Source organism: Strongylocentrotus purpuratus, unplaced genomic scaffold (assembly GCF_000002235.5).
Source record: "Strongylocentrotus purpuratus isolate Spur 01 unplaced genomic scaffold, Spur_5.0 spur5_scaffold_21, whole genome shotgun sequence".
Classification (NCBI taxonomy): Eukaryota; Metazoa; Echinodermata; class Echinoidea; order Camarodonta; family Strongylocentrotidae; genus Strongylocentrotus; species Strongylocentrotus purpuratus.
Window position 1 is genome coordinate 25,047,594 of NW_022145607.1, and position 14,926 is coordinate 25,062,519.

The 14,926-nt window shown below is 37.3% G+C and overlaps 2 protein-coding genes across 2 annotated transcripts; both read left to right on the top strand.

Annotated features, from left to right (window-relative positions):
* Window positions 1–1,407: 1,407 nt before the first annotated feature.
* LOC577015 lies at window positions 1,408–14,600 on the top strand. The gene is made up of 6 exons (XM_794846.5): window positions 1,408–1,884; window positions 6,474–7,221; window positions 8,332–8,463; window positions 9,186–9,380; window positions 10,454–10,626; window positions 11,185–14,600. Exons 2-4 carry the CDS (start codon window positions 6,532–6,534, stop codon window positions 9,366–9,368), a joined length of 1,005 nt encoding a protein of 334 aa, XP_799939.3. The 5' UTR covers window positions 1,408–1,884; window positions 6,474–6,531; the 3' UTR covers window positions 9,369–9,380; window positions 10,454–10,626; window positions 11,185–14,600.
* LOC115927916 (thyroxine 5-deiodinase-like) lies at window positions 9,732–11,437 on the top strand. Its single transcript, XM_030994263.1, has 3 exons — window positions 9,732–9,759; window positions 10,467–10,626; window positions 11,185–11,437. The coding sequence occupies exons 1-3, from the start codon at window positions 9,732–9,734 to the stop codon at window positions 11,435–11,437; spliced, it is 441 nt and encodes a 146-aa protein (XP_030850123.1).
* Window positions 14,601–14,926: the final 326 nt, after the last annotated feature.

Consider the following 14,926-nt stretch of genomic DNA (forward strand, 5'->3'; position numbering starts at 1 on the left):
ACACCTGACATTTTCACAGACATTATTCTTTCACCGTGAAACAATCATGTGGCCATGTGGTTGGTTAGAACCAAAGATGTTTAAATTTATACTACGTTTAAAACGGTCAGCGTATCAAATTGAGCTTTCCCTTATGTTTCTGAATGTATGCAATGCACGCACTATAAACACAGCCCCTCTAAAGTGTTGGGAGCCCAAAATTGTCTTAATATTTTATAGCAAAATTTCAGTTAAATTATATAATGATGTGAAAGAGGATGTCCTTCTGCAATGATTTATACAACAAATATGTTTGAAGACGAATTTGACGAAGGAGTGCCCAATAATTTATTTAGGTTTGTGTTGTACGCAGAAAACCCTAATGTTGTACTTTCATCACTAAATTCGTCTTCATAAACATGTTTTGAAAATCCATGCAGAAGTGTGTCTTAAGTGTGTCCATCAGTCTGGTGTCCATCAAATTGTTGGGCCTTCCAACAATGTAGAAAGGCTCTATAAAGCTCGGCTATAGCAAAACAGCAATTAATAGATAGAAAGAAAAAGGAAGAAGGATATGAGAGAGACAGAGATAAAAACAGAAAGGGCGGGGGAAGATATAGAGAAAGAGAGAGAAGGATAACGAGAGAGAGAGAGAGAGAGAGAGAGAATGAGATGAGAAGAGAGAGAGAGAGAGAGAGAGAGAGAGAGAGAGAGAATGAGATGAGAAAGAGAGAGAGAGAGAGGGGGGTTATAGAAGTGAGATATATTAAGAAAGAGAGGAAGGGAGAGAAAGAGAAAGAAAGCAGAGATAAAGGAAATAGAATATAACTAAATAAATTAAAAAAATCGAGACAAAATATGAGATTTGTCGCGTATTTTCATCACGAATTTCACTTCAAAGTTTGTGATTCGCGATGTCCCTTCAGAGCCACTATTATGGTTCGCTTGTGTTTCCCAACAAATTACGGTTAGCGTGTGCTCCTCAACGGTTCCACTGTGTATCAGTGTGTATATAGCGTATCCGCTGAAGTGAACCTTTTTTCAGTTTCTTAGGCGTTAGGTTACACTATAGCGTGAGGTTACACTTTAGCAGCTTCACACACGTCTCTAATAAGGAAAAGATTAGACAATGAAAATCATTACATGATTAACTTTTGAATTCAACGACTTCTTTATTTCCTGACTGCATTCTCATTTTTGTCGCAAGTTTGTCGTAACGTAGCTTGCAAAATGATGGTCAATTGCGTGTGAAGAATAATGAAATGAAAATGTTCAACATTAAGGAAATAATGGATCTGTTGTATGATACAGTGAAGAATGCATCGATCTGACGTATTTATTTACCATGAACGGCTCAACAAACTAGTTTTGAACAACCCTCTTACCCTCTCTCTTTATCTAGACCACCCTCTCGACATAATGGAAAAGTCTGCAAACGAGGGTGCCAACAATTGACCAATGAGACGGATTCTCTAAAAAGTGGGCGTGTCCGTTCGTCACCGACGATCATGCTCATACTCGGTACACGTGCCTCTCAGCCCACAATACACGAATATTGTCTAGTAGAAGCCCCTGGGCACAGGTGATTCAGGCGTTCCGAGGGTATATATTGGTATGAATGCTCGTAGCTGAGACATTAATTCTCTAAACTAGAGAGAAATTCGTTTTAATCGGCGACTGTGCTGTTTGGATTTGTACCAATTCTGAAAGCTGTTGCTGCCCTTAAAGATAGCGAGTTGATTCTGGGTAGTCACCGGCCGTATCGGTTCCATACCCATTGTCTTTCACTGAAGTTCATCTGTATACTTTCCCGAAGAACAATAACTTTCCATCTCAATCCTGGATTTCACGTTATGCTGAATGACACTCCGGCAATGTAGCTTCTTGACATTTTGAAATACTAAGGTAAGATTGTTATTTTTGCTTTTCAAAAGTGCTGTATAAGCGCATAGAGAATTAAGTGTTTATTATTATGCGCTAAATAAATCGAAAGGTATTATCATTATTATTATAAAATTTCAAAAATCCAATGTTCTCTCAAGTCTTCCCACATGGACTATATTATTGTCACATATCCGTCGCACCGTAATAATATTTGCTATGCCTGAGATGCTTGGGCGAAATATATGTTTCTTTCCCTTATCCTCATTTTCTGTTGTAGCTATAGTGTGTACAGTTTTTTGTATTGTACTGACAATCCCGATTCATGTCTACGGTAGTTATAACGGATTTCCTAAAGCTTTTTGATAGAATAGACCACAACATTTTGATTCGCAAGTTAATTGAGTTAGATGTCAGACCTTGTGTTATATCTTAGATAGTTAGCTTCCCTGAATGTAGAAAACAGTGTGTCAAATACAAAGGTGAATTCACTGACAGGAAATGATTTATGCTGGAGGTCCTCAAGGAACCTAGCTAGGTCCGATTTCATACCTTATCAAGATTGATGATGTTTGCAAACTTAATAATTTCCCACACTGTTGACGATCTTACCTTAGTGGAAAGTCGCATGTTGTCTCAGGTCTCCAACATTCAGCATTCGTTGGATGAGCTTGAACAATGTTCGTTAAATAATAACATGAAGTTGAATGCAGCCAATTACTTTGCTATGAATATATGCTTTTATAAACAAATCGACCAACCCAATTTTCTTACAGTACACAATATGGCCTTAACTTAATTTCAACATGCTTATACATGCTTATATGAGAAGCGATTGTTCGATCAGACCTCAAGTGGAACATATACATGACAGATAGCCTAAATAGATGTAAAAGGCAACTGTGCATCCTGAGATGTTTAACCATTTACCCTTACATAATCTTATAAACATCTATTTGGGATATTTAAAAAAGGTTCTATACTATAACACTCTTAAAAATACGTAGTCAAAAAATGACCACGTCGTGGTCGTTTTTAAAGTTGCATGGTTGACTACCAAAACGTGGTCAAAAAATGACCACGTCCTGGTCGTTTTTAACCACGTTTTAGTATAGTCAACCATGCACCTTTAAAGAGTGTACTGTGTACCGTTTAAAAAATCAAGGCTTACTCGTGAACAGATGATAACATTAGAACGTTTACAGAAAAGAGCGTTTCGGAAACGCTCTTACTTCTTGGTGTCTGTAATTTATGTCTCGAAAATCATGATTAAATAATTTGTATAAATTGTATATATTGCCATGTACTTAGAATTTTAATGTTGATATTTATCTTGTAAATACATGTGCAATTCAGCTTTTTGCTGCGAACCATGTTGTTTAATAAACCTTTTGTTTTGAATTTGCTTCAAAAGTGTTCATGATAATTAAATATGTTAATTGGAAGATTGAGATTAAAGAGTGAACTCATCCTCCCCCCTACTTGATTTATGGCTGGTAGACGCTTAAACAACAAGTTTTTTAAAATCTTGTTCATATATACATTTTGAATATAAGATATCATTTTATACGAGTATTTGCTTATTCATTTATTCAGACCGTATGTTGAATGTCTACATATCGATGTATGTCTGTGTAAATACCTTTATTTAGGATACGTCACATACTGTCTAATGTATCATACCGAGTACCATGAACTCTAGAGTCCATGGTCCGTTCAACAACTTAAACTACTACATTTTTGCTTTTATTTTATATCACATATTAACAAATAGCGCCTATTTGGAAATAACTTGATGAAACCGGTTTCTAAGGTAGGCCCGAAATACCTCCCCCCAAATGGAGAGAGAAATGATAAAAAAGTAAGCATGGTGTAAGTCATTTATAAACGGGATGTCACACACAAAATTAACGATTTCATAATAGGCTATGTAAATTTGGATTGATTTTTCTTTACCTCTTTTCATGAAAGGATTTTGACAGTATGATTTATTCTTAATAGATGGAGCTTTATTGACCAATCCGAAGAGTCTTAGAGATTGTTCAATAAAGTTCTGCGAAGTTATAATCTGTGTGTTCAATAATCCATGAATGTATATCATTTAACCCCGCCCTATTTGAACATTTCGAGGTCATTAACCGTTGAACACCGTTTATCACTTCTCTCTCCATTTTGGGGAGATATCGGGCCTACTTTAGAAACCGGTTTTATCAAGTTAATTCGACATGCATTACGATGCGGCAGCGTGGCGTGGGATAATCCAAGATTGTCTGGGAGCGTGTGTGGGTGTACGTACATGCTTCCAATAAAAAGGAGTAGAAGAAATGGGTTTATTCTACAATTTAAGAAAAATATGCTCAGAATGGTCTAGTAAAGCCTACCTTATCTGTTGCTTATCTCAATGTTTCACCAATTGCTATTCAGTCTCTTTTGCATGAAAATATCAAGGTGCGGAACATGTAAGAGGAAAAGTGATTGTCACTTTTTTTAGACCAAATTGTTAATGGCCTCGTGCGCTTGCAAGACTCATTTATCCTTAATCACCAAGTTCTTCAATTAGGAATTTATAAAACCGGTGACCCCCTGAATTTTACATAATACAATCATGTACTTGCTCCTTTACCTGTCATAAGAAGTTCTCATCTGGTCAACGCCTATCAGTTTTCACTTTGGAGTTAAACATCCATAAAATGGTGTCAATATTTTCCAAACTCTAACTATATACATCGAGGCCAAGGACGCCAGGACGTCATGACTCATGTGACTTTTTGCTTAATGATCAGTTTTCTTCACCTGGCTCATTTCCAAGATTGAAGATAAGATAAATACATCAAGAAACATGATGTGTTGATCAATATTCAATGGATAAAGTGCAATGGTATTCGAGAGGATCATGCAGTTCCGATGTCATTTTTGAAGGAGCAGAGTCTAAAAAAATCTCTGACGTTTAGCTGTCTTGTGATCGGTATTCGAGTCAATATTGATACTTCCGGGGGTGTGTTTATGACCTGCACACAAAGGGGTTATCACCAAAAGATGGAAATACATAATAACGTTATCGAAAGCCGACATCTTTAATGTCTGATCGTCTGGTATTGGTTATTTAAAAGGGGTGGAGGTGTAAAAGTAAATGTGTAAACTGTGGGTATGAAAGTACCACTAATTTGATAATAATGAGAATGATAATATTTATAATAATAATAATGATGATAACAACAGTAATAATTATATTATAATGATAATAATGATTATAACAATTAGATTTATATAGCGCCTTTTCCAAAGGGTACAATGCACAGTCCTCTATGGTCTAAGGACTTGCATATAGATTGTATTTGCTATATAATTTCTCAATTACCCTACAAGGCAATCTGGATCACTTCATTTACCAAGGACAAGAACATATTTTAATTTTTACCGGACCGAAAATATTGAATTCCCTCCCCCCCCCCCTCAATCTAACTCAATTGAAAAGTATGTATATCTTTAAACCCCAAACTTCTAGTTAATCATACGTGATTCGTCTTCGTGTTGGCGTGTGTACGTGTGTGCGAGAAAGTTCGCTTTTTCCCCAGGGGCCTTAAATATGCTGCCATTGGCTTCCATGTCGGCCCAATTTCCCCAAAAATTACTGTTTACATGTTTGTTTATTGTAACAATATCGAATTAGTATGCAATTCCTTGTACATTTTTAAAATTGAAACTTTTACGTAAGTGTTACTTCTTTATGATCAAAAGCATTTTTTATATATTTTTTTTTGGTATGTTTGTTTAAACTGATTATCAACCATGCCCTTCACATGTCAGCATATTAATGTTTGGAAATGAAAATAAATGAAATGAAATAGGCGTTAGCGTGGGGCAACGGATGGAAAGGATTTGAAGGTAGTCCGTACTCGGGATTCGGGAATGAGAAGGGAAGAAGATCTATCCAAAAAAGTATTTATTTCATGTTCAGGGACGGAACAGCGTGGAATCGCAATGTCTGCTTGGTGACTGGGTCTTAATTGCATTACTCCTCCAGATCGTCTACGCGGTTACTTGTGGAGGTACAACGACCGTCTCTAAATGACAGTCCTACAAAAAAAAAAAAAAATGTGTTTTCGAATATTACGCGGTTCAAATGCTCGGGCAACGACCGGACTAATACATCATCCAATTCAACCACATCAATAAACGTGACATTCAAATCTTTACGGGATCATCCGAGCTAAAAGTGTAACCTTCTGCAATCTGGAGCCTTAGATTTGACAAAAGTAATCTCTTATCTTACAAAAAATTACTTATGTTCATCGCCATGTCATTAGATAGCTATAAACGATGCGCTATTTGCCTAGAGTACACCCTGTTTCATTCAGTAATTTCTGTACAATTTCAACATCTAATATAGTATCGTCAATTCCTTAGCTTTATCTCTATTTCACAGTTACATTACTTTATGATAATAAAAAGGTTGTTTATGTGGATGATTTCGTTTTCTCAATCATGTTATATAATCACGTGATTTTTTTTCCTCTCATGAATACTGTCACGTGACGAAGACCATCCTTGCCCTTTGTACTTGATGTATATACACTCCATTAAAAAGTTTTTTTTTTTTCGTTTACTTACAGGCCAACATGATAATGTTCATAGTTCACATTTAGTGAGAATTCGAAAAAGAAATCAAGGATGGGAGCGAACTGCAGTTCCCCGGCGGGCGCATCCGTCTCTATCAACTCCCAGGGTCTTGAAAATTGCCCTCCGCACCAACGTAATAGGAAACCAATCAACATCACCAATAACAATTCTTCCAATGCCATCAAGACGGCAAAGGTCCCACCCAACAATGGGATCCGAAACGAGTTGATTAATCTGAATGGAAACGACAGGCACGACGTGATGTTCAACAAGGACAATGATCCCTTAATCGGGGAGAAGACCAAGCTGGACTGGGACAACCAGGTACCCCTCATGGACCCCAACGTGGTGACCATGATGGTGGAGAAGATGGAGATGATGCGGAAGATGAAGAAGATGATGGGAGGGCATCCCCCCATGCAGAATGGACATGGGCCAAACGGGACAGGGTTGGATCATGTGGATGGACAAATGCCATCGAATGGTAACCTTAATGGTAACATGACATCCAACGGGAGGGTCCCACCGAATGGTATGCACCCCCATGGGATGACCACGCCCAACGGTGCACCCCCTATGAACGGGAAGATGCCACCAACGTTTCCCAAACTGATGGGCAGTACGGAGAATGCAGTTCGTATCGTGAGGCATATGAAGTCCGTATTCAATTCAGATGAGATACAGGACCTGTGCGACCAGAAAATGGACTCAACAGACGGGAACATCATGTTCAAGATGATGGTGAGTATCTTCATATCAGACTAGATGGGGTTAACAGGTGCTTTTCCTGGTTTTGAAACAGTGGGGGGAGGGGGCGCCTCCGCCATTTCAAATCCATATATGTGTGTATTCTTAAATTAGCTTAAAAATAGGGAACAACTATGAATGGTGTAGGTCCTCAACCCAACAATGTAGCATCGATCTAGTTAACTCCGCTGATGAAAAAATGGAGGGGCGCGTGCATTGTGCCCCCTCCCCCTGGATCCAGATCATGAGACATCAAGAGAAGAAAATGTGACAGGAAAATTTGTTAAATTATCATGATTATATGGGAGGTCACACCCAGTGCAAACGTCCCGACAAATTTAAAATTCAGTGTCCATCTTTTTTTTCTTCTTCTCCTTCGTCTTTTCTTCTTCCAATGTAATCTGGATTTACTTTACTAGAATCGGGAAATAGGCGTGTGAATGTGAAATACCAAACGTAATCCTGGGTCTTATAGAACCCAGGGTTAAGAAACATGAATAAACAATTGTGAAAGGCAGAAACAGGTACAGAGACATAAGGCTACACTCACAATAGAAAAGACCTCTAGACTTTTATCATAGGTACCCGAGTGCATGCAAAAAATAACATTCAATAAATTCTGTCTCGTTTGAAAAGTCTGATTCTTGACATTCTAAATGAAATTATAAAATGCTTTTACCTCCGTCAAACTTAACCAGACAAACACCAGGGGGGCGTTTCATAAAACTTGTCATCAGTGACAAATGACAGTTTTTGTTATAAGCTACTGAAATCCTTGCTTCTGATTGGTTATCAGGCGATTTATCACTGATTTTTAGTAATTTGCCATTGAAAAGGGGCTTTGTGAAACGGGTCCCTGATTGACAACAGACCGAACAACAATTTGCATTACACCGAATGCCGTTCGGTCGGTTTGGAGTCGGTGCGGAATCGGTACAGCGGTGTGACCGAGGTAATATAACTATGTCACACCAATGAAACCGACTCCAGACCAAACCAAAAATACATTACCTCGAATGACGAAGAATCGGTCGGTTTATAGTCGGTTCCAGCGGTTTGAATGATGTATTACCCTTTCCCCTTTCTCTCTTTCTTTTCTTGTAGCAATGCAAACTGGAGATGGAATTCAAATTCTTAAAAGAAATTGGCATGGGCCACCTTACGCAGCTGATCGCAACCGGGAAACTCCCTCCTATTTTGCAATTGATCTTCATCTGTTACCAAGATGAACCTGAGGTAAGTCACTCATCTGTAACGTGTCATCAGTGTCATATATCTAGACATTAGTCTAAGAAGGGGCAAAACATTTCAAATTACTGTGATCCATATAACTCTTTAAGGAGAGCCCTGTATTGCTTTCCGGGGGGGGGGGGGCATAAACTCATTTCAGGAAGAAAAGTAAGTCATTTGAGATTACGTCTGCACTTCAACTCCTGTGACTTACAGTGGTTATTCATAAGTACTACTTTTAACTACTAAGCAAATATTATATTCTTGCCATAGCCAAGTTTACTTCAATCATTCAATCTGTTGATAATAACAAAAGCGCATTTTGTCCATCACTACTCTCTAAAAAAAATCGAGTGATCACGGACGTTACTCCTCTGGAGAGTGAAAATGTAGTGAAAATAGAGTGAACATTCACTCTTTTCTTCTTAGAGAGCACTCTAAAATCAATCGATTTTCACTCCTAAACAAGTGATCACGGACGTCACTCCCAAGAAAGTGAAAATAGAGTGAAAATTCACTCTTTTTTTTTTAAGAGAGTAGGGACTTTTAGATTTACACGACGGGAACGAGGACCGCCACGTGTGACATCCTTTTAAGGCACTGCCGGGCACGGCCCAGTGCCTTAACACAATGTCACACGCGGCAGTCCACGCTCTCGTCGTGTAAATCTAAAAGTCCCTACTCTAACTCTGTACCTGACACGACCCCTCATTCTTTCTGGACTCTAGGTCCTCAATGAACTGTCGTTCGTTGGTCCTGTCTTTTCGAAGCGGCCCGATCTGGTGGTAAGAAGAGGTGATGCAGTTCCTAACATCATCATGAAAACGTGCTCTGAAGAAGCAGTGTCGCTCGACGACCTCCATGTCAACAAGAACCTCCCCCTGGTCGTCTTCGCCGCGTCGTCCTCCTGACCTCCGCTTCAGGTACGTCCTCAAGATTGGTTAACAGTAGGCCTGTCTTCATCAGCTCGAGATTGCCAAGTAGCTCGCTATTTCTGATTTTTGAAATAATCCCGAAGTCACAAATCGCATCTTCATCATGCTGCTCGAGACTTGACTTTGAAACTTGAAACTCGAGCTCGAGAAATTAGCTCGATATATAGTGCGAGTCTTCGGACTGGTGAGGACGTACCGGACAAATAGCGGGATATTTTGCAAACTAGCCCAAGATATCTTGGGATGATTATCTCGACCAAATATTCCGCTAGTTTCAACTACGGGCTGATGAAGACGCAAATTAACTGGATAATTTGATGAGGACAGTCCTGTTACAAAATGCCTTTGCTGATGACTATCCCCAGAGGTACCACCCATGGACAAACTCCATCCGGGAGATATACTCCTAAGAAATTTACGACCCGGAAAACTACCACCCAAATACACCACTTTGGCAATTACACCCCCTGGAAAATTAAAGTCTGTGGTTATCAAGATGCCCTAGATGAGAAGTTGTCATAGTGGGTTATTGTCCAAGTGGTAGATGCATTGGTGTTAATTTTCCTATGGATAATTGTCAATTGAGAGTTTATCGAGGCAGTAGTCAAGGGCCATCTGTCTTTGGATCGACACTACTTTTTAAAAATACATTTGTCAATATATACTTTTTTTTGTAAATTTGCACCTAACAGCACTTTGTATATAACATCACCGTAGCAAATCGACACGTCATAAACAGAAAGAAAGACGTAGAAATGTGGATAGAAAAATAAAGCCTTTTGAAGAACAAAAAGACCTTTAGATGAATGTTTAACAAAGAGATGGACAAGAAAACTAGGAAATGAGGGAACGTTACGCCAACTCCCAAAACGGTTGAATATTTCACTTCGGGTGGTCCGTTGGAAACAGCATTTAAAATATTGGCATAAACATAAAAGCGTAATGCAATTGCTAGAAATTATTCAATGGTCCTTATACCTTTAGTACTGATGTATCATGTAATTGCAAATCAACTGAATATTAATTGTTGTCTTGTGTTTTATTTTCGGTAACATTGACAGGCCTGTTTAATAGGCGGGGCTCTCTCAACCTTGTTAGAGACCTACCGAACGCAGGCCGAGTTCTTAGTGGTTTACTTGGAGGAAGCACATGCCAAGGGGGAGTTTGGTATGGGAAGCAAGATGAGTAGGAACTCTAGACACACTTCTATTCATGACAGAATCAACGCTGCAAAGTAAGTTCGTGCATTCAATTTCATGTCATCGTCATCAAAAGTCATTATTTTTCACCATGCATGCAATGTTCCAGATGTAAGGATTGTAATAAAAACCAACCATGCTAGCAGTCATTGTCATTCATTTATTTGTTGATGATTTCGTGAAACATTAGGAAAAAATGGACTATTAATAGATTTAACAATTGGAATAGTTGATGTCTTTCACACTTTCATAATTTTGTAAAGTAGAAAGTAAAAACCAGCAGTTATTAACAACACTTTTAGTGTAAAATGTATGATCTCTGATAAACCTCTGTGTTTTGTATCACCCCCTCGGCAGGTTCATCTTTTGTTTTAATGCTTTTGTATTTTGTTGTAATCTATATTGTCTTTTTATGAATCTGTGGAAATAAATGAAATTGAAATCGAAATTATTAACAAATTTTGTTTAAAATGTTTTATCTATTTCTGTAAAAGCATGAAATTACATTCGGGTAAATTTGAATTCTGTTTGCAGTTTTACGAGAAAAGATAGTTAATTCCCTTTTTATATTCTGTCGTTTTTTTTTAATTCAGGGATCTTGTGGCGCTGGACAAAGCTTACCACGGATGTTTGAGTGAAGACGTTTCCGACACCAGCCGAGTGCGTGTCGTCGTGGATACCATGGACAATTCATTCACGTCTCGATTCGACGCATTCCCCGATCGCGTCTTCATCATCCACGACGACAAAGTCGCCTTCGTTGGTTCCGACATCATGGACCAGATGGAACATCCCGAACAGCTGATGACCGACGAAGTCCGTGAGTGGCTCAAAGAGAGAATGTAAGGGTGTACTGCCCGTCATTAAACTCTAGTCTTAGAGACGGTTTTTATTTTAAAGCGAGAGTCATCGTGAGCTTGATCGCTGCTATGCATACAGTTCAACACCCCGTGTCAACGGGCGAATGCGTATTCTCCCCAAAGTGAAAGGCGTTCGTCGACTGCACCATCAAACATCAACACCGGAAAGGCGGGAAGCAACATTATGTCATCACGTGAGACATGAATACAAGAAATTTATAATTCTAGTATTTAAGAAATCGAGGGAAGCCTTTCAAGCATCGATCAATTAATTTATTGTCAAAATTTCCGTGTACCTAATCCTATGTTTGATTCTATTTCTAAATTTCATGTACAATACACCTATGGGTAAAAGCTTATACGTGTGTCCCGATTTCTCTTCAAAACTACCTCACATGAGAAAAATATGAGGGCTACAAGTGACTGGAAAATGAAACGCCTGGCATAAGACCAATAAACCATGGAGATATCTATCTTTTATCTCCATGAATAAACCTTGCTCTTAATTTGATGCATGAACATGCTCAACACATTTTGACCAAGTGTCTTAGTGTTTCTTTTCCAGTGTGATGATTTTTATGAACTTTAAAAGTTGAGCTATATATGATTTATTTTCAGATTTCAAGTCGTAAATAGTATTCACACAGCATACAAGCTTTTTTGAATAACCAATAAGAAGATTCTATGAAACAGAGTCCTTATACGTAATACGACAATCTGATAAAGTTATTCTTTGGGGAAAAAATATATTAACTATTTCCTGTATTATTAATCATGTTGTCTCGATCATGCACGAATGATATCTTGATCACATGGAAATTAGAAATGAAAACATCTAGTTATGAATCGTTTCATTTTAGATTTCGTTAGAATTTAAGGTGTTATTGTATTGGTGGTAATATATTAGCAGCTGTTATATGAAATTGGGCATTAACTCTAATTATCGACAGTCTTTGAAATAACCATGTCTTTGCTGGGAGAAAATCTATCTCTTCTATGTTTCCTTTTAGGCTTATATACAAATTAAATATATATACAAGTAGATGACGAGCACGAGAAGTAGAATTTATTTAGATGATTGCACACGTTGATTATTAACCACTATAACACGACACCTCTACGATATCAATTTCACAAGCAATTTTTAATTTATACTCTACACATGTCTAAATTGTTTGAATATCAGTGCACGAAATATGATATTATACCTCTAAATTTGAAAATATACCCACAAATCCTTTCAGAAAACATTACAGTTAGCTGGGCATTACTATCCGTATAACAATCTTTCAAAGTATATCGTTTTACACACCTTTTCATGAATCATTATTTATCCAAATTTTATCTCTACGTATTCATTATGCAAATGTCTACAAATGAAACAAATATTTTTATAATTATGATATATTCTAATACAGTATTCCATGTTATCTGCTTTGTGCAAGTCCCTTCGTGTTATCCAAATCGATTTTATCACAATAATGATGTGCACTGTGTTCATGATATATCATTTTGTAATCAAATAGTTGTAAATGAGAATTGTTTGTACACAACTGGTTTCAAATATCTACAGTGTTTTATCTGGGATAGATAGACATAATATAGAACGACTTTTTCGAGGGGAATTACGTTGATGCGGAAAAATTCAGGACTTTATTCTACCTGCAATTGGCAGCACATTATATTTTTTTTTACAATATTCATAGATATTATTTTACCTTCCATAATCCATTCTCGTTAAATTCGTACTGTGTTATTATTCCTTTTTCCTCTTTTTCCCCTATTTTCTTGTTTTCTAAATTTTCCCTATTTTAATGTGTTCTTTTCACCTTGAAAACAGAGTACTTACCTTTTATTCTGTAATGGCATCTGGCCCAACAGCGTAGTAATGGTATATACAGGAACCAGCAGCTTGATAAGTAAATTAAGAAAGTATTAAGGTTGGTACGTCGTTTTGGATGGCAGAAAACAAAATACTCAACCAAACCATACACATTTAGACACCATGTTAGAACATGAACCCATGTCCCGAATGTAGTATTATTTGTAAAATGTTTCAGGTAACTGGCATTTTCATTATTCTGATGTATTTCTTTTGAGAACAGATTAAAGATCAATTAGTCACACCAACTTTAAATATCACACAATTGTAAAAGGTTCCAATGGGTTCATAAAATGCCAACGGCAGTGTTTCAAAGCAGCTGAAAAGTGTACACTGATACACGTTAAAACTTAGAAATGTATCATAAAAGTGGATAAAACTAAACATGCTCTAATTTACCTACAATTCATGTGTACTGTAATTCTGTGACAAACTCAATAGGCGAAATTAATTTAGTCATTTCATGATTTATTTATTTTTGCATTATATTCTTCATTCTAAAATGATTCTTGTTTCATCGTCTGGTGGAATGATTTAGAATTTCGAATGAAGGAAAATTTTACTGGGTTAAGAAGTTGACACTTTGCGTTCTATAAATCACATCGTCGAGTTATAAACATGGACTAACTTTAATTGTCTATGAATATCAACCAAGAATATTTATCATATCATTTTATCATGACTAATTCTCTTACTTGTCCGTCGTATTTCTATTTTGCTTTCGCACGTCCACTGTTTTGTAACATAATTATGTGCTACAGTTTAAACCCTGGTCTCTATTTCTATACGTGCACTTTCTATGTAAAGCATTCCTAACACTTTCATTGTCGATTGTATTCAGAAAGCAAAGATATATTATGTTGGAGTACTTAGATGAGTCTCACTAGTTATTGTACTTTTAGTAATTTATTCAATGCGGGATGCGCGTTTTTGTATTTGTATTAACGTGGTAGATGTTGGAAAGGGAGAGAATCCGTGGTTTACGGTAAACCCATGAAGACATCGCGCGAAAGATATTCAATATCAGTGTCGAAGTTGGAAAATTTTATTTATCAAAGAAATCACGGATTCTCTCATCTAGTAACATTCTCCATTTTGGTATATTACTTCCATGTGAATATAAGTGTAATGTATACATGTCCCCCTTAGTGTTCATGCACAGCGAGTTTGTGGTGTTCTTAATATTTGGATTTCTATGAAATAGAAGAAAGATATTATTAGAGCACGTGGTGCACATATTGCAATTAAAAATACACTAAAAACAAAACAGGAATGTCCTTGGTGTTTTCTTAAAAGGCTTTCAATGTATGTATGTATGTGTTGACTTTTGTTGGTTATTGTGTGTTTGTTTCACTATTTCGGGGGTGCAAGTGTCCATGTTTGTGGAGTTGTTTAGCGTGGAATGTGATTTGATTCAAAATCAGGTGATTAACACTAACGAGTTCAACAGTATGTAAGGAATATTGAGAATTCGGTTTCAATAATTACACCGTATGGTGCCCCGCCCCCCCCCCCCACTCCGAGAACGGACGGACACCATGCGTGTTACAAAAATGCCCTTTTCGTAACAAAAGGAAAAGGTCGACCCGTATT